Below are 18,207 nucleotides of genomic sequence, written 5' to 3'. Positions count from 1 at the left end.
TGGAATTACACCCAGAGTTAAAAGAGATGACTTTTCTAATCTTGATTCTGACATTTGGCGGGAAAGCGTTTTGGGTGATATCTGTGAAAACTTTATTTTGACTTTTATAAATTTGCTTTTTGATTGATTGTGCCTAAAGAAATTTACCTATTTAAGACATTGCTGATATTATATAAGGATGGTGGTAGATTCTCTAGAAGAGACACTTAATGCTACAGAGGCCAACTTGTTAAACTACTCAATAATAAGAGACCAAGAAAAGGAAAATCCTTTAAAATTAAAACTTAAGGTCTCTGACAAAAATAAACGCATTTCCAAGAGTGATCAAATTTCATACAAAGCTGGGAAGCAAAACGCCAACACGTCTGAAGCAGCCGAAAGTACTGATAAGATGTGTGTTAGTGAAGACAAAATATTAACTCCAGTCAGAATTTATTTGGAAAAAATAGATTTGGAGGGAATGGAAAACAACGAAAACGGTGAGAGTTCATTAAAAAGGAGCAAATCTGTAAAGGCACCAAAGCAAAAACATGTATCTGAAGATATAGATGAACTTTGTTCATATATGACAAAAAGCAACCTTAAGACACCGAAAAAAAGAACTCTAAGCGAATTTAGTGATTTTACAGTGGAGAGTGCTTCCGTGGATACTCCTAAAAGAAGAATCGCTAAATCATTACACATTACTTCAAACAAACTTGAACAATCTAAGGTATTCTAGAATTAATATAATTCATGATTAGACACAGCATTCATAATTTTGTTCTGTAAATTTAATGTTATTAAATACCACTTTCTTCATAATTTTAACAGAGTAAACGGCAAATACGGGCGCCAACCCGATACCAACAAGAAAATAGCCCAAAGTCCTGCAAAAAGAATCAAAGGGAGTTTCACAGAACAAGACTGAGTTCATATAGCCAATTTTACTATGACACTGAAGATGTTAGTCCTTCTAAAATAAGGTAATTTCTTGAAATTAATAAAATCAACTTAAACTGAAACTATTGTTTGTTAAGTATCGGACATAATATACAAGTATCTATTTGAATATTACTTTTGGTGGCTAGGGGTTAAACTTGACCTTTTTTTAGTGATTAATAATATTATTATTAATTTTAATTTTTTTTTAGTGAAGTTCAAACGCCTTCAAAATACCAAAGGAACAATGTTTCACAAAGATCAGTAAAAAAAAATCTTAATGAATCATTTAGGAGATCTGCCTTGAGAAGTTCAATCAGTATTGACACTAAAGATGGAAATGGTCCAGTTAGACGAGCTAGATCAAAATCATGTACGCAATACAATGATTTTATTCATACAAGTCCGCCTAAGGAAAGGTACATAATACAATCTAATTCACGGTTATTGTATAACTTATGAGTAACTTACAGGATGCTGAAGAAGTCACTCACACCCCGTTCATGTATAAGCTCCCCAAAAACACCAAGAAATCGTATGAAATTAATAAGGTACAACAATCTACCAATAGGATTTTTTTTTTGTTTTAATATTTTTAAAGAGAATATCTTTTTTAACTTTCTTCTTGTATAAATAAAAAGATCTTGCACACCTATTAGAACTTTAAATAATTGAGTAAAATAAAATCACACATCACAATCTATTACAAAATTACCATCTTTTTAATTTCAAAAATGTCCAAAACAAAAAATAAAGTAAAAGTAAATAAATACCTTTTGTAGGGAAGGTCTGATTACTCCATCAATGTCTAATAGATCAAGTATTATTAGTGAGAGTGGAAACAAATTAATGACTGCTCGACGTCAACTTCATGTGTCCTATGTTCCAGCCTGCCTTCCCTGCCGAGAAAAGGAATATATGGGCATTTATAAATTTTTGGAAAGAAAACTGTCAGATGGACAAGGAGGGTAGAATATTAATTCGGCTTTATTAACATTGTTACAGATTTATTGTGTTTAGGTGCATGTATGTATCTGGGGTGCCAGGAACAGGAAAGACTGCCACTGTTACATCGGTTATTACATCTCTTCAAGGAGAAAAAGATCTTCCAGGATTTGACTATATTAATTTAAATGGCATGAGACTTACAGAACCTAAACAAGCATATGTAGAGGTATGAAACAAATTGTGAATGCCTGTACAGGTAATATCAAATCTGAATACTTGGTTTGCAATGCTTTGCTTTATGTGCCATTGTTTGATAGACAATGTGTTTGCATCTGGCTTAAAGTAACCAAAAATTATTAAATGAATTTATTGAAATAAATGGGGGTTTGATTCATTGCTTGATTTACCTCAGATTGATTTCAAATTGAATCCATTCTACATCTTATGTTTTTAGATATGGAAACAACTATCAGGTAGAACAGTACCATGGGAACAAGCTCAAAGTATTTTAGAAGAAAGATTCACACGCAAGAAACATTTGACTCCAGTTATAATGCTGATTGATGAGGTATTTCCCATTTTATGTTTCTACCAGGCTATTATCCAGTTCACGTTTTAGTTGGACATTTTATGTACAAAAAAGCAAGATGTTGTCTATAACTTATTGGATTGGCCAGCAAAGTCCAAAAATCAATTGATAGCGGTTGCAATTGCGAACACAATGGATTTACCAGAAAGGTGAGTTTTAGATTTTGCTTAATTTGTCTATTTTTTTTAATGGATTGTCCAATATTGAACGAGGTCTGTGTGAGTTTAATCATAAACAATATTTACTCTGCTCTATACCCTAACAGAAAAAAATCAGTATTTGGTTGTTGAGAATCGCAAATTAATATAAAACGTGCTTTCATAATTTTTCATTGTCTCCTAACATTTTTGAAATAACTTGAAATAATAAATGCCGTGCTGAGAAAACAAATTTGGGCATTTAAATTTTAATGCAAAATTCACCAAAACTCATTTGAGTAGCTTAAAAGGTTTCTCAATAAAAGTAAAACAAACTGTAAAAAGAAGTAAAGGTTTAAACGCCCCATATCAAGATAGTAAAGCATATTCTTATTTCCAGATTATTGATGAATAGGGTGACAAGTCGTTTAGGTTTAACTCGATTAACATTTCAACCTTACACCCACAAACAGTTAATGGAAATCATTATAAAAAGGTTGACTGATACACAGAGCTTCACGTCAGACGCCATCCAACTTGTTGCTAGGTAGGCTATTTTAAACAATTGAAAATGGGACCCAAGCATACACATTCTCCGGGTCTATCATTTTGATACATATTTGCAGGAAAGTAGCTTCAGTATCTGGGGACGCACGTCGAGCGCTTGATATATGCCGAAGAGCTGCTGAAATAGCAGAAGAGAAGAATCATGAATTGGTTACTGTTGCGCACATAAACGAAGCACTAAATGTTATGATAATGCAGCCCAAGGTTTCACAAATGAAAAGATGCTCGAAGCTTGAAAAACTTATACTACAAGCTATTGTTGCAGAGGTAAAAACTTAAATGTTTTATCGCGTTTTAATATTATTTTCAAATTAACTAGGTGGAACGGACAGGGGTCGAAGAAACGACTTTTGCAAATGTTTTTACAATGTTGGCCTCTTGCTGCGCATTGGATGGATTTAAAATGGTTTCTTGTACAGCAGCACAACGTGCTGTTAGTAAACTTGGTGCTTGCCGGCTGATTTTAATAGACCAAAAATGTAACCACATTTACCAAAAAATTATATTAAATGTTAGCAGTCACGACGTATATTTTGCTATAAAAAATTAATAGTTTTACATTGACCAAAATTTTAAACTTAATTGTTTTAATCATTTTTTATTTTGTACAATGTGGTATTTTATTAATAAAACTGAATAAATCATAAAAGCAAAGGCCTTTCTCCTCAAAATTTATTGATAATTAAGTTGCCCAAAAAAACCTACACACTGACATGTTTCTCTAGTACTTAAATTTATAAAAAATACCCTTTTTTAATTTATAGTGGGAAAATCTGAAAAATTGGCATTATTTAAAAAAATAATTAGCAAACAGCTGAATTTAAAAATAAAATTGAAAAAATTTTAAGGCTTGTTTTAACAAATGTTGCGATTTTTATAAAATGTGTCTTACAGTTTGCATTTTGTGTTGTAGACTACTCTGTGACTTCAAGTTCGTGCTGATAAAATTACATTTCTATAAATCGTGGTTTTTCTAGATTTTACTCAACAAAATAGAGTGATCCCAATAGCACTATGTAATTTAGGATAGCGATGGGGAAACGAACACAATATTTTTGCAATCCTGTATTTTTTTATGTGTTCCCCAGGTTGTTTGCCGAGAATATCTATCCATTTCTTAGCCCATAACAGCTTCCATAACAAGCAATTGAAAACAAATACCAATCAGATCAGGTGGATCAGTTACATTAATCTTTTTCGCTAGTGCTTAATATTAACCAGCATTAATAATAAGATTCAAAATATGTGCATTCTTACAAATGTAACTATTTCGTTCAATTACAATGGCAAACAGCTGATTTCAGGTGTAGTATGATAAAGCCTAAAATAATGTTTTTCTACTCCCGTCTGTAAAATACCTAATTACACACCGATCTGGCGTATGGGAAGCGTCACTTTACCACCTCAGCTTTATTTCCCACAGATCCAAGCCAGTTCGGACATTTCCGGGATTTTACCGCAGGGGTTTGGGAACAATCGGACGTTTTACGAGATATTTCCCACGACTTAAATTGTGACGTTTGTCAATTCTGACGGTCGTTCGTGTTGTTTTGCGAAAATGTACTTAAAAACTAACGGTCGTATAAACAGTATAGTATGCAAGACGTTCGCCAAAACTTTTAAGTTTAAGTCACTTGTTTATTAAACACTGGCTCCGCTCGTGCCAAATAAACTCATGAGTCAAATGCCGTTTACCGCACTTGTTGCATAATATACTATTTTAAAACCGCAGCCTTAACACATAAAACAAATATCCTTGAGCTCTCGAATCAAGTTTTGTCATGGAAAAAATAGACCTGCGGTTTTCATCAAAGGCTTTCATTTTTAACATTTAGTGTATAACTGAAACAATGCATAACCAAAGAAATATTAAACTTAATGGGAGAACGACGGAAATTCAACGGAAAACAAATAAATATAAAGAAATATATAAATTATTTAAAAACAAGGTCAGATTGGCTAAGGAAGCACGGTATTGAGAAAAGTGCACTGAGATCGATCCTTCAAGGAAAATACGATATCTTTAATGTCCACAAAAAAGTAAAGGAACTATCAGGCAAACAACGACGGAGACAAGTAACTACACTCAGAGGCAAGGATGTAAATATTGTCGCGGACGAAGCAAAGTAATCCCAAAAGCATGGCTTTTATCAACATTTGTACCTAGAGGAAGCAAGAGAATGCAGTAATCACACAACCTTAAGTCTGATGTGCCTCATCCCAAACATATTTTTAAAAACAATCCTCAAGTGTGTATATAGCAAGCTTGAAGAAGACATTAGTGAAAGCCAGTTTGGGTTCAGGAATGCAACGGGAACAAGGGAAGCATTATTCGCCTTGTATGTTTTAATACAAAGGTGTTTGGATATAAATCAGGATCTTTTCGTCTGTTTTGTGGATTACAAAACAGCTTTCGATTATGTGAGGCACGACAGACTTACGGAAATTCTAAATGAAAAACATATAGACTTTAACAACATGAGAATAATTAGCAACCTATATTATAATAAAAAAAATCCGGGCGAAGAAATGTCAAACAAGGTAATAATAGAAAGAGGAGTAAAACTATACTTTTTAACCTCTACTCTGAGAAAAACATGCAAGAGGCTATATCGGAAGAAACAGCAGGAATAAGGATAAACGTTGAACTAATTAACAATATCCCTTTTTCCAGTGATACCTTGGTAATAGCCCAGAGTAGCGCAGACCTACAAAGAATAATGGACAAAATTGTCAATAGTAAAGAGGCTAGTGTTACATTTAGGTATAATTGATGATCATATTCACAATGAGGAAGTTGAGAGTACAGATACCTGGGTACTGTGTTAAACTCTACTGGAGGACACTCCCAAGAAATAAGATCCAGAATAGGACAAGCTAGAGCTGAAACATCAAACTTAAGATCAGAGTGGCCAGATGCTATATTTTTTCAATCCTTTATAGATTTGACATGTCATGGACAACGAACAAAGAAAAAGACTCCAGGCTGTTGAAATGTGGGTATACAAACGCATACTTAGAGTTTCTTGGACAGAGAGAAAGAGAAACAAATGCAGAGATATTAAGACGAATGGATAAAACAACAGATTGTGGAGACCATAAAGACAAGGAAACTTGCTTACCTTGCTTCCAACAAATAATACAGGAAAAATACAAGGCAAGAGAAGCTTGGGGAGAAGGCGCCCTTAAGAGAGTGGTGCCACTGAGCAGCCGAACAAAGTGATGATAGCCATCCTTCTTACATTAAGAAGAAGTATAAATGAAATGCTATCATAGCTAGCGAAAAAAAAAAAACTAACATCATTTACCTGCACAATTCACAGCTTTAACAGAGTATGAAATTTTTTAATATTGTGTCACTAATGACTTTTTAATCAAACTTTTATTTCAAGATTCACAATACACCAGTACATTCTGAAATTTTAAGCCATGCGCGCTGTTTTAGTAAGATGACGTTTCAAATAAATTAACTGCGCTTCACTTTCCAGTTTGGATAAATCCTTAACTATCGGAGCCATTTGGGCAGTATGGTTAGTGTAGTTGGAGCCAGCATGTTGCCTCTTTTGTCCATAAACCACTTTTCCATCAAAATCATCATGTGGTACCTGCATATCTGGTTCTATTTGTTGAATTGTTACATTCAAGTGTTCTTCTATATCAGCCAGATACTGCAAAAAAAAATTCAAGAAGGAAGTAATTTATATACTAAATATGCGCCAATGATTATTAGTTAATCACTTATTACCTGTGGTTCATTATACCACATGCAACAGCCTTTGACATCTGTCAAATTGGTGTTCCAACAATTTCTTCCACGCGAATGGCACCACTCTCCATGATACCAAACCTAATTTTCACAATCTATTGATTTGAAGAAAAATACAGACCACTTTTTTTTTTACCTTTTCTGGTACACTTGCGACAAGGCTAATAGCTAATCCCATTCGCTCGGCTCGACCCACACGACCGATTCTGTGCACATAGTTGGACTTTTCATCTGGTAATGTGACATTGATCATAAATGGGAGACCAGAAATATCTAAACCTCGAGCTGCCACATCAGTACAAATCAAATATTTAACCTAAAAGCAACGTACATATGCAAAATATTTCAGAAAGAAAATACTGGTTAAAAGCATGAATACTCTAAACAATTTCGCTTCTGGGCAATAGTCAAAATTTTATGAAAAGGATCTCTCTTCTACTTTATCACGATGGGACTAAATAGGGTCAAGAAATCAAATTTGCCCTAAAATTAATCTGGATATTTAAAATATGGTCATAAAAATGATCTACACAAAAAATGTATGTGGAAGTTTAACGTGTGCATGAAAAATTTTGGAAATATACCTTTGAGGTTATTAAATTTACGATAAAGAAATGATTTTTTCTTAAAACTTTAACACACTGTAGTTCAAAATTTAGTATATAAGGTTTAGTACAACCTCTCACAAAAAGTCAAATATCAAAAACCAAACAATATGATTACATACATCCCCATTTTTAAACAATTCCAAATTTCGTTTCCTCTCGTTGGGTTTCCTGTCACCATGAAGACAAACACAAGAAAATTTCATTTTATCAATCTGCTTCAAGTATTTTTCCAAGTTGTCACAGTCAAGTTTTGTTCTGCAGAAAATTATAGCTCTGTCCATATTATGCACACACAATGCCCGAATAACATATTCGCCTTTTAATAATTTGACAGCTTCGCTAAGTGTTTCAGGGCTGTTGTTTCCTGCAAAATTATATTTCATTATAACATTTTTATTTAAATAATTTATATGGGTTTATATATTTTATTATAATTGAAATACTCAATTTCAAATAAGTAATATTACCTGGTCTCACATTATCTTGCTGGTGGACTCCATCTGTTATAATGTGTCTTCTGAGATTTTGCCAACTTCTGTCATTCTGTGGGTCTACAGGAACAACGACGTGGTGAACAGTTTCGGGGACGGCATCTTCACCTTTAAGATCTACCCATGTTGGGAAATGCATAAGCTTTTCTGCCATTTTCTTGACCTGCAATATTCCAATCTGATGGTTATGGAAATGGATTGAAGATAAGTTTTACCTCAAATGCATGAAGAGTGGCACTACAAACAATCATTTGCAGTCTTCGTCCATCGGAAGTAATTTTAGGCATTGCCTTGTGCAATCTCTCTATGAGGTCACCATAACCTTGTTTTAGAAGTCCATCCGCTTCATCAAGGACAAAAAATCGACAATTGGATAAGGAAAGATAACCTCCATGAATAAGGTCTTCTAGTCTTCCTGGTGTGCCGACTATTATGTCCGCGCCTGGTGGAACATTTGTTTTGATAAATTTGGAGGGCGCCACAATCATAGACACTTTACAGGTTCCAACAGAAGGACAATATTATAGCATCACAATAATCTAAACCTAAGTGTAGGCAAAACCCTTATTGAAGATTCACCAAAGTTTGAGGGAAGGGAGCCAATTTTTTTTACTACCAAAATTAAATTGTTTTCAGAATATCACACATTATTAAAGAAATGATTAAGAGTTAAGATATTAACCACAAAGCAGTCCTTCCCAGGTTTGCTCAGGTATGATTTTTTCAGTCAGTCAGTAAATATATTATACTATATATACATATATTTAATTTCATGATGCCAGAGCTCCACCTCGTTTGTCAAAACCTGTTTAAGTCAGGGAGGATGCAATTATATCTACTCTCAACACCACAAACCTGTATTTTGCAAAAATGAAATCTGGTCCCTGACATTTACACCACCAATTACTAGAAGTTCTCGAATGGATGGATTTTGCAAATGCTTTTTAAAAAGTTTTATTTGGTTACAAGTCTGTTCTGCTAATTCCCTCGATGGTTCTATTATTACAGCTTGTGGTGCATTGTTTGCCACTAAAATAAATATTATAGAATACAATTATTGTTAAAAAAGTGTTAAATATTAAGATGCCTTTTGTTGATGGTTCCCCAGAAGAGCCTTGTCCAATTGTATTCATAGCTACTTGTTCTTTAACAGCATTTATTAAAGGCAAGTACTTGTCAGGCAAACTGTGCTTAAATGGTTTATCACCAAAATTGAAAGCCATCTCGGCATTCTAAAAACATCAAAATTTGCACATAGTTTCCAAGTTTTTGTTTGAAATTAACAGTATCATAATAAATCAATATCCCTTTGATGTTAATATTATTGATTGATCATCTATTTATTTTAATTAGGTTTGTAACAATAAAAAACAATTGACATTATTTCTGCATAAAAAAAATCTAAACCTAACATGATGCAATAAGGTAAACTCTGATTAAAATAACAATCTGTTTACCTTTAGAACAACAGCAGGAAAGTAAGCTTCCTTTGTATTAAGATTTGAAAATGCTATTCCGAGATCTACCCCGTTTTTCAGAAATTTTATTTCTCCTTTATCCATATCCAATAAGCAAGTAATTGTATCATTTTTGCCAAAAGGTTCCCCATAATTATCAAACTGCCGATTATTAGACTTTTTTCCTGTACCACCAAAGCCATACCCACATCTAAAATATTAGTTTTAAAATCTTGTTTTTGTAAAAAAAAGTCTAACCTGTCAGTTCCAAGGTCCAGGTTTGCATTTAGTGTAGACCATCCAACTCGACACAAACCTTCATCAGTTACAGTTGCTTCAAATCCCCACTTTCCACCTAAAACACCCCTTGTACATCTTACACCATGCCACTCTTTTTGTTCACGTGATTGGACTCTAAGTCCATCTGGAGCCACAGCTAAAGCAGAATCTCTATCATGTGTTGACATTGTCCATGGAGGAGCTGTAAATTTCTTACATTATAATTTATTTTTTAATCTTTTACATTTTCTATACTTTAAGGTATACTTTAATGTTAACGCTAGTGCTAATTAATATCATTATTCTATCAAGTTTTAGAGATGGAATAGTCTGTCCCTAACTTACTTACCAAAGCTAAAATAATCCTCTGAAATGAAACTGAAATTTTTGAAAATTAAATATTTGAATTTACCAATTTAGTGCGCTTCCCTTAGCTCGCTTATCATTATTGCAATATTTTTCATTCCATTTTTACATTTTCTACTTAAATTAACAAACACAACTTACAAGAATTGCTCGCTACTTTAGCTAGTTTTCCAGATTGTATATCTTTTATGGTTTCCCATACAATTTGAATAATTGGTAAACAAAATGCCGCTGTTTTACCACTGCCAGTTTCAGCAGCCATGAGAACATCTCCACCACCAAGCACCAAGGGTATCCCCTCTGCCTGTATATCAGTGGGTAAACTGGGAAATGATTAACCATTACATTACATAAATACAGAAAATTAAATAAAAAAATATCTTAGTATATGGGCCAATTGCCCTTTAGCTTACCTCCATTCCAATTCATCTATAGCTTTGGCGATTTCTGGCAAGACTCCGAATTCTGCAAAATTATAGAACCTATTATGAAAAACGGTGGGCTATGATAAAATGTGATTTACCTTCAAACGCAGTCATGTCTGTCAAACTTTACTTGTACAAATTGCAAAAAAAACAAGCAAGTTTCAAAAATCTGAACTTATTATAATCAATGATATAAACAAGGTTATTCTTCTTAAATTGTCTCACAATACACATGTATATTCAATTACCCTTTATTCTATTGGGCATGTGGCCGGTAGCGGCGAGCAAATTGGGCACACTCTAACATCGTATTTATTAACTTTTCTCACATAAAATTAAAGCTAATCCTTAGAATACTAACTAAACTAACGACAGTTAATTTAATGCTTCGGCTTTAAGGGCTTTTCGGCAGCGTCAGCAGTAAGTGTTTTGGCAAATCGTTTTCGCCAAAGGCCCGCGTCTCTACTTCTTCTTTAGGGGTTGCCTTTTCTGAAACGGAATTTGCCATTTCGCCTCCGACAAAATCGTGGGGGTCATTGCCGCTGATGTGCCTACTTTTTTTGTAAGCATTATGTGCTGCATAAACTTTGCAAAAATAATTTCGCATTTTACTTTTGCTCACTTTGCTGTTAACCACTCTGTTAGTATTAATAGACTAGAATTACTAATAAGACGCGAGTCTAAACCAGATATTCTCTAATGTCCTTGGTTCGAACCCCACTGATTGCCGTTGGTGTGGACGTGAATGGATTTGTCCACATTTTTCAAAGACATGAGTAGTGCCGGCAAATTTCTTTAGTAGCAGCACCAAACATTGAGAGAAGGAATGAATTAATTAAATTACTAAATAGTTAATTCCAAAATGCAAAGCGTTCTACATGAAGCTGATTTTTGGAACGTTTTGGAAATTATATTATATTTAACTATTATTTTTTTAACGATCCACCGGTTGGACAATTGCCGCTTCTTCTCGCATGCTGTTTCCCCCAAGAAATTTCTTCCATATGCCAGAGAATAGGCATCAACGCATTCTATCCGGTCCTGGCCTATCCGTGGAACCGGAATTTTAAACGTCATTAGTTTTTGATTGGATTTGGGGGATTATATTTTCTGGTGTTCTTTTTATTAAATCAGAATATATATATAAATATTTTTCCAAAATCGTTTGCAGACAATCATACCTATGGCAGATCTAGATGATTTTTTCGCAAAAAAAGACCGTAAGAAGTCAAAAACTTCGAAGAAATTTGCAACAACCGATGAAGTAGCCAAAAAATTGGAAGATACTGTTAAAAAAAGCGAAAAACAGAAAAAGGAACGTGTGGCTGAAAATGACGAAAATAGTTTAGAAGTTCATGTAAGTCTGTCCAATATTTTGAAGCTTTTGTCGAGACCACATTGTTCACTAATTTGAGGTTAATTTAGCCATATTGTTTGCAAAGGTACCCATTATTTCTTCCTTTATTTCGATGGTTTTTTAAAAGTCTTTTTATTGTATTACTTTGCAAGATTTTTTCTTTATTGTTGGCATTCTTTACTCTTGGTGTTTATTAGCCTTTTTATGTTTTACGAGTTTTAATATTGGTAGGAAAATGGTTTTGCACATTGTCACATCGTCATATTGAGTGCTCTATATTATATTCTCAATATACCAAAAATATTTATAGTAACCCATAGTATAAATAAAGAAATTTTAATTTTGTGTTATCTCATATATAAAGTTATATAAAGCAATAGTTATAACACATTTTTCGTTAGGAACAAGATGAATGGAAGGACTTCGAAGAAGAAAAGAAGGATTACTCGGGATTAAAGATAGGCAATTTATCTCTTGGCATTGCCCAGGAAAGTAGTTCTAATGTTACAGAAATCGGAACTGGTGAACAACAAGAAGGTACAGAACAAAATCAAGAGCCAGATAGAAAAGCTGGACCATGGAAAAGGTATTTTGACTTCTGTTATTTATAAAATACTTCACTGTTACAAGTTGAGTGATGTTCATGACATATGAAATTTGATATTGTTATACTTTTTGCCAGTAATTAGATTTTACTTAAAGGATTGAACCACAAGAGGAAGTTCCTCGTCCCGTGCCGCTGCCTGAGAAGAAAATTGAGGGTCCCCCACAGAAATCTGGTGCTTATGTAGCTCCCTCTTTGCGGAATGCAGGATCGCAACAAGCTTCTTCTCAACTAGTTCCTATCAGGTTAAGGGGCATCAAAGGTGCAGCCCCTGATATTCATAATGAGGAGTTCTTCCCTACATTGAGTAAAAGTGGGGATGGCAAAAAGTAAGTATACAGTGATAATAAATCTTTCTAAAATTTGCTTGTCTTGTGGTTATTAAAATTTATTTCATATTTTATGAGTTTATATTTTTATTACAAGAATTCAAAAAATTATTCACTGCCACAAAGATGCTGAGGTTCAATAGAAGCTAAAACAGGAAAACAGCAATAAGCTGCAGTATGAGACAATATATTTTTTTAATTTACATCAGATCAAATCAAGTGGTGATTCCTCTTTTGAGATAAGTCTGTATTTGACATTTTTAATACTATATCATTTTAAACGAAACGTGTCACCTTTTTGAAATTTAAATAATAAAAAATAATTTATATTCCAGGAATCGAAATGAAGGTTCATTTGAAACAGTCCAACATAACCGTGCAAGTTCGTACAGGCAACAATTGGAACAATCAAAGGGTGGACCCAAATTGAACCTTGGCAATCGTTTTAATACCCTAAGTAATGATAGCTAGTGAATAAAAAGTAATCCTTAGGGACACAAGATTATCAACAAACTTGTTGCATCTTCCAGCAAATACCCATAACTTAAATTTTACTTTTATTTTCTTTCTCTTCAATGTTTTAAACTCAAATTAGAAATAACTTCTCGCTTGATAAATTCATTAATACTTATGGATTGCATATTGTGACTTTCCATTTGCTGGAAAACCTACTTTTTTCAATTTTGGTATTCCCAAAACAAAACATTAAAGGCATGCGGTAAATTTTATTGTTTGTCACATATTGGGTATTTAGACTAAAAAAGTTGTAATTTATTTGAAATGTTTAGTGACAACTGACTTTTTAAAAATATAAATTGCTGATTGTACTTGACTTAAATTCATTAGATTTGTATAAATCAGTTTTGTACATATTTATTTGCTTGAATACAATTTTTTCCATCTTTTCATCAAATTTTATCAATTATTTACTAATTTTGTTTTATTTTTATTCTGGTAAAAAGTAATATTTCATTTTTTAAAATAATAAAGCTACATTATATTTTTTAATTAGATTATATTATTGTTTAAAAATACATTTTTTGTGTAATTTTAACATTTATTCCTTTGACTTTGGTCCATAAATATTGGTTGCCTTTTATTAAGGTTATAGTTCTAAAGTTAATGTTCTCCGTCTTGAAGTGGGTTGACATATGTGAGATAATGAAGATTTTATGATAAAGCAAACCAACAATTTCTTGAGGGAAAAATGTATAGAGAAGGCCATTAAAGCAACTGCAAAATTGTGAAACACAAGGTGGAAATTGGCTTTCCTACTGACTTCATAGAGTCATGCTCACATGTTTACATACAGTTTGAAGGATCCAGCACTCAGAAACTCAAATCTTTTGAACTTGAGAATCTGAGTAACGTAATCCTCACAAAATGTAACTTTATTTGAGAGTTAAATCTGTTGACATACTCATGAATGTGCCACAATTGACCAGATTGTAGCAGGACGATTTTTGAACCATGCAATATATCCTATTTCAATAATACGATACACTATAAAATGACAGAAACAATAAATTACACTTTTCCAGATATTGAAAGTATACTTTAATTAAAATCTTTTGGCATTAAGGATATAATATTTCGAATATTTTCCAAAATGATGGTATTGTTGGATATACAACTTTCAACAGTAAATGGTGGCAGTATAATTAAGTTATTGTCAATTTTTAAATAATCCTCTACATCTTCAACAATTATAAATCTCTGCTGAAGCCACTTTTTTATCCTCTGTTTCTCAGTTATATTTACAAAACGAGTTGTACCTTGCTTCTTTATGAACGCTTCATCTATATTTTCTGATAATATTTCTAGCGATTTAAATGAATGGTAGAGTATAAACACAGTTTCCATTTTGTTACTATCTGCCTCCTTGTTTTGCAAAATAAGGGTTTTGTAAATTGGGTCCATTATACAAAGGGTACCCGTATAACATAAATTTTCGACAGTATTAATTTTCACAATTCTTCCAATTAATTTCTTCATCTCAATAGGATTTGTGAATAATTGTTCCATTTCAGAAACTTCGATCTTATGACCTTAACTCTCATGTGAGTTTATTAACTGGCTTCGAGGTTACAAAATTAAACACATTAGTAACACAGAATACTACATACATAAATTTTCTTCTTTTCTAAGGTTTTGGTAAAGTTGCATAATAGATCCATAATATTTACGTGAAATTATTTTTGAATCTGCTAAATTCTACGCTCAGTATAAAAAAAATTATTTCAGTAAAGTACTTCAACTTAGAAGCAAAATGTTTAAAAAGGAAAAGAAATAAGTTAATTTACGCAGGATTCGCAAATTTTCCTCGCAAATATAATCCTGTGCATTTAGTCACCGAAACAGGCTACCAATTCTGTGCCACAGATAAGAGATTTCTAAAAGATTTTTAAACTTCCCGTATGATTCTTAAATGTGACCAAATAGCGAAACATGACCAATCAGCTGATTAATACCAATTAGAACGTCACGAATTTGGAATGACAAATGGAGGTAGGTTATGAGTTTTCTTATAAAATTTTTCAAAAGTATTTTTTATAAAATGCTTGAACTTATTTCATCCAAAAACAATGATACATCAAGTTCTTTAAGCGTCTACGTCAAGATTGGATCAGATAATGCTTTACATTTAGAAATAGATCCTGTATGGAATATAAAAAAAATTAAGGAAATAATAGCCCCCCAAATAGGACTGATGCCTGATGAAATAAAAATTATTTTTGCGGGGAGAGAACTAGCAAACAATGTAAGTATTGATGAATGCGATTTGGGGCAACAAAGTATTTTACATGCTGTAAAAATTAAAGCAAGAAAAAAATCAACAGTAGAAGAGCAGGAAAAAAAAATTGTTAAAACTTTATTTGAGAATCTCTCTGATAACTTATTGACTGACGTTACAACATATGAAAAGTCAACATTGGATGGTTTGAAACCGGAAAATCATATAAAAAGACATTTTTATGTTTTTTGTGCAACTTGCAAAAGTTTAAAGCCTGGAAAAATAAGAGTAAGATGTCATTTCTGTAAAAGTGGTGCTTTTACAGTACATGCAGATCCACAAAACTGGGCTGATGTCTTAGAACCAAAAAAATTGACTGGTGATTGTAACAATGATCCAGATATTTGTACCAATGTTTTAAATAATAGCGAACCTAACTTTGCTGAATTTTACTTTAAATGTGCAGAACATATCTCTTTGGGAGAAACTGATGAAGCTGTGCCATTGTATTTAATAAAGCCAAACCTACAGCACAATGAGTGCATAGCTTGCCTGGATGTTAGTGAAATAGTTTTTGCCTTTCCTTGTACTGAGGATCATATATTGTGCTTAAGCTGCTTTCAAGAATATTGCACAACAAGACTTAAAGAGAGGCAGTTCTTCCAACATTCTGAATATGGTTACACACTGTCTTGTCCAATGGGTTGTCCAAAGTCTTTTATTAAGGAAGTTCATCATTTTCGCTTGCTTTCAGATGATGAATACCAACAGTACCATAGGTTTGCAGCGGAAGAATTTGTATTGCAGACTGGTGGTATTTTGTGTCCCCAACCTGGATGTGGAATGGGTAAGAAAAATGTATGTCCAATTTTTTTTTGAGGGTTTTTTAAGAAGTTCTTACTAAAAGAAAATAAATTGTCTTTTCAAGTCTTTTTACTACCTTTAAGCCCAAAACAAATAGTAGACAAGTTAAATGACTTTCAATCTTATCGCCCTCATATTTTCTGTGCAAATATTTACCCTCATGTACTAAAGTTACTCAATATAACCCCAAAGGATTAGACACTGACTTTATAGTTTATCTTTTAGTAGACTTACAAAAATTTTAATTTATTAAATCAATGATTGCACTAGTTGGAGCAAAAGTGTCAATATGTTATTATATTCTAAAAAGGGCGGCTGCCCATTCTACCTGCGATTTTGTGTGTGCAAAGTTAATTGTTAATAACAATTTGTATTTCCATAAAAAAGCATTTTTATACACATGTGCGAAGAACCAATTGACCTTCACTATTCAGTTTTTCTAAGTAACTCTAAAATTTTGAAGCCAGGCTTTGTAATTCTTGTAACAAGTTTATTATTAAATTGAGATGAGATTTATATTGGATTGCTTAATCCGGCAGTGAAATTGAAATTAAATATAAATATAATGTGCAGACTTGTAACTTCACACATAAAAAGATTGATTTTGAATTTAACGATTATTTAATTTTTTTGCAGAATTTTCAATCCCGATTTAATGCAGATTAACAGTCCGATATAAACAATTTTATACTCGACATAAACCTAGGGAATGACTCGCACATGCGCAGAAAATAATTAATTTATCAAGTAGCTATTTATTGATATTTCGCCAAGTTGGTCGTCAGAAATATATTATGCAAATAAAGTGACTGGTGTCGTTTCTTAATTAATTAAACTGATCTCATTAATGCTTTTTAAGTGATAGTAATACCGAATACATTTCAGAAGGAAATCTAGAAAACTTTAGGATATCAGGATAAATGAATTTTCTCCCAATATTTCACCCCCAGGTATCTCGGATATAATTAGTCCGATATAATTAAAAATTATCAACCTTCTTTTTTTGGATGCATAAAACATATGAAATAAAAAAAAACTTGTGTGTGTTTTAGGTATTCTTCCAGATCCAGAATGTTCAAGAATAACTTGCATCAATGGATGCGGTTTTGTCTTTTGTCGAAAATGTTTGCAAGGATATCACATAGGAGAATGTGAATCGTCAGAAACTGTTTTAGAAACAGGTGCTGATATATATACTGCTATATCGGTCAATCCGTGTATAAGAGTGGATGATGCTTCAAAAGTTACCATAAGAGTTTCCACTAAACCATGTCCAAATTGTAAAACTCCTACTGAAAGGGACGGCGGGTGTATGCACATGGTATGCACCAGGAGGGGCTGTGAATTTAACTGGTGTTGGGTGTGTCAGACAGAGTGGACTAGAGATTGTATGGCAAATCACTGGTTCGGATAATACTCATGAAAATATTCAGTGTAATTAGTACTAAAGGTGGTATATTAAGTTGGAAGTCTGGATTGTTTAATTTGAAATAAAATTTAATTTATTCAAACTCTTTCAAATACACACTGCATAATATAATATTTAAAGATTGTACGTCCCATTTTTGATGGTTTTACGGTGTTAATAAAGCTAATTTGTGGCGATTTTTTTATGAAATGAGCGGTAGCACATACAGAAATGTCACAACCATTTTGGATTTTTAGATGCAGGGTGTTACGGTTTCGTTTTCTTTTAATAGTTTCATTCATTATTATTCATCAGAAATGGGACACCAAATTTAATTCATATAATTCCAGAGATATA

General features: G+C 32.8%; 5 protein-coding genes across 7 annotated transcripts; 3 read left to right on the top strand and 2 right to left on the bottom strand.

Annotated features, from left to right (window-relative positions):
* The first annotated feature begins 36 nt into the window (after nt 1-36).
* LOC132695866 (origin recognition complex subunit 1) lies at nt 37-4,243 on the top strand. 2 transcript variants are annotated; one of them, XM_060660433.1, is made up of 12 exons: nt 37-712; nt 814-965; nt 1,134-1,340; nt 1,395-1,472; nt 1,704-1,750; nt 1,811-1,889; nt 1,942-2,095; nt 2,324-2,437; nt 2,489-2,607; nt 2,996-3,142; nt 3,222-3,429; nt 3,482-4,243. In XM_060660433.1, exons 1-12 carry the CDS (start codon nt 179-181, stop codon nt 3,710-3,712), a joined length of 2,070 nt encoding a protein of 689 aa, XP_060516416.1. In that variant the 5' UTR covers nt 37-178; the 3' UTR covers nt 3,713-4,243. The 2 variants fall into 2 exon arrangements, with proteins under 2 accessions (XP_060516416.1, XP_060516406.1); XM_060660423.1 differs by having other exon boundaries at nt 38-712; nt 1,704-1,889.
* Nucleotides 4,244-6,467: 2,224 nt separating this feature from the next.
* LOC132708038 (ATP-dependent RNA helicase Ddx1) lies at nt 6,468-10,775 on the bottom strand. Its single transcript, XM_060680139.1, has 13 exons — nt 10,653-10,775; nt 10,543-10,594; nt 10,271-10,452; nt 9,743-9,965; nt 9,485-9,695; nt 9,115-9,259; nt 8,883-9,056; nt 8,243-8,469; nt 8,004-8,190; nt 7,656-7,900; nt 7,065-7,244; nt 6,908-7,009; nt 6,468-6,830 (listed from the first exon to the last, which is right to left on the bottom strand). The coding sequence occupies exons 1-13, from the start codon at nt 10,666-10,668 to the stop codon at nt 6,585-6,587; spliced, it is 2,190 nt and encodes a 729-aa protein (XP_060536122.1). The 5' UTR covers nt 10,669-10,775; the 3' UTR covers nt 6,468-6,584.
* Nucleotides 10,776-11,621: 846 nt separating this feature from the next.
* Nucleotides 11,622-13,832, top strand: LOC132702365 (protein CDV3 homolog). Its single transcript, XM_060670954.1, has 4 exons — nt 11,622-11,911; nt 12,313-12,497; nt 12,614-12,844; nt 13,180-13,832. The coding sequence occupies exons 1-4, from the start codon at nt 11,738-11,740 to the stop codon at nt 13,313-13,315; spliced, it is 726 nt and encodes a 241-aa protein (XP_060526937.1). The 5' UTR covers nt 11,622-11,737; the 3' UTR covers nt 13,316-13,832.
* Nucleotides 13,833-13,915: 83 nt separating this feature from the next.
* Nucleotides 13,916-15,010, bottom strand: LOC132708174 (uncharacterized). The gene is made up of 2 exons (XM_060680325.1): nt 14,971-15,010; nt 13,916-14,892 (listed from the first exon to the last, which is right to left on the bottom strand). The coding sequence occupies exons 1-2, from the start codon at nt 15,008-15,010 to the stop codon at nt 14,402-14,404; spliced, it is 531 nt and encodes a 176-aa protein (XP_060536308.1). The 3' UTR covers nt 13,916-14,401.
* A 237-nt stretch (nt 15,011-15,247) lies between these two features.
* Nucleotides 15,248-17,856, top strand: LOC132708001 (E3 ubiquitin-protein ligase parkin). 2 transcript variants are annotated; one of them, XM_060680070.1, is made up of 3 exons: nt 15,248-15,352; nt 16,333-16,425; nt 17,495-17,856. In XM_060680070.1, exons 1-3 carry the CDS (start codon nt 15,340-15,342, stop codon nt 17,854-17,856), a joined length of 468 nt encoding a protein of 155 aa, XP_060536053.1. In that variant the 5' UTR covers nt 15,248-15,339. The 2 variants fall into 2 exon arrangements, with proteins under 2 accessions (XP_060536053.1, XP_060536052.1); XM_060680069.1 differs by having other exon boundaries at nt 15,279-16,425.
* The last annotated feature ends 351 nt before the right edge of the window (nt 17,857-18,207 follow it).

The sequence above is a fragment of the Cylas formicarius genome, unplaced genomic scaffold (genome assembly GCF_029955315.1).
Source record: "Cylas formicarius isolate icCylForm1 unplaced genomic scaffold, icCylForm1.1 PGA_scaffold_10__41_contigs__length_53128322, whole genome shotgun sequence".
NCBI lineage: Eukaryota > Metazoa > Arthropoda > Insecta > Coleoptera > Brentidae > Cylas > Cylas formicarius.
The sequence above is the reverse complement of the archived record's forward strand: the minus strand, read 5'-3'. Positions and strand labels throughout refer to the sequence as shown.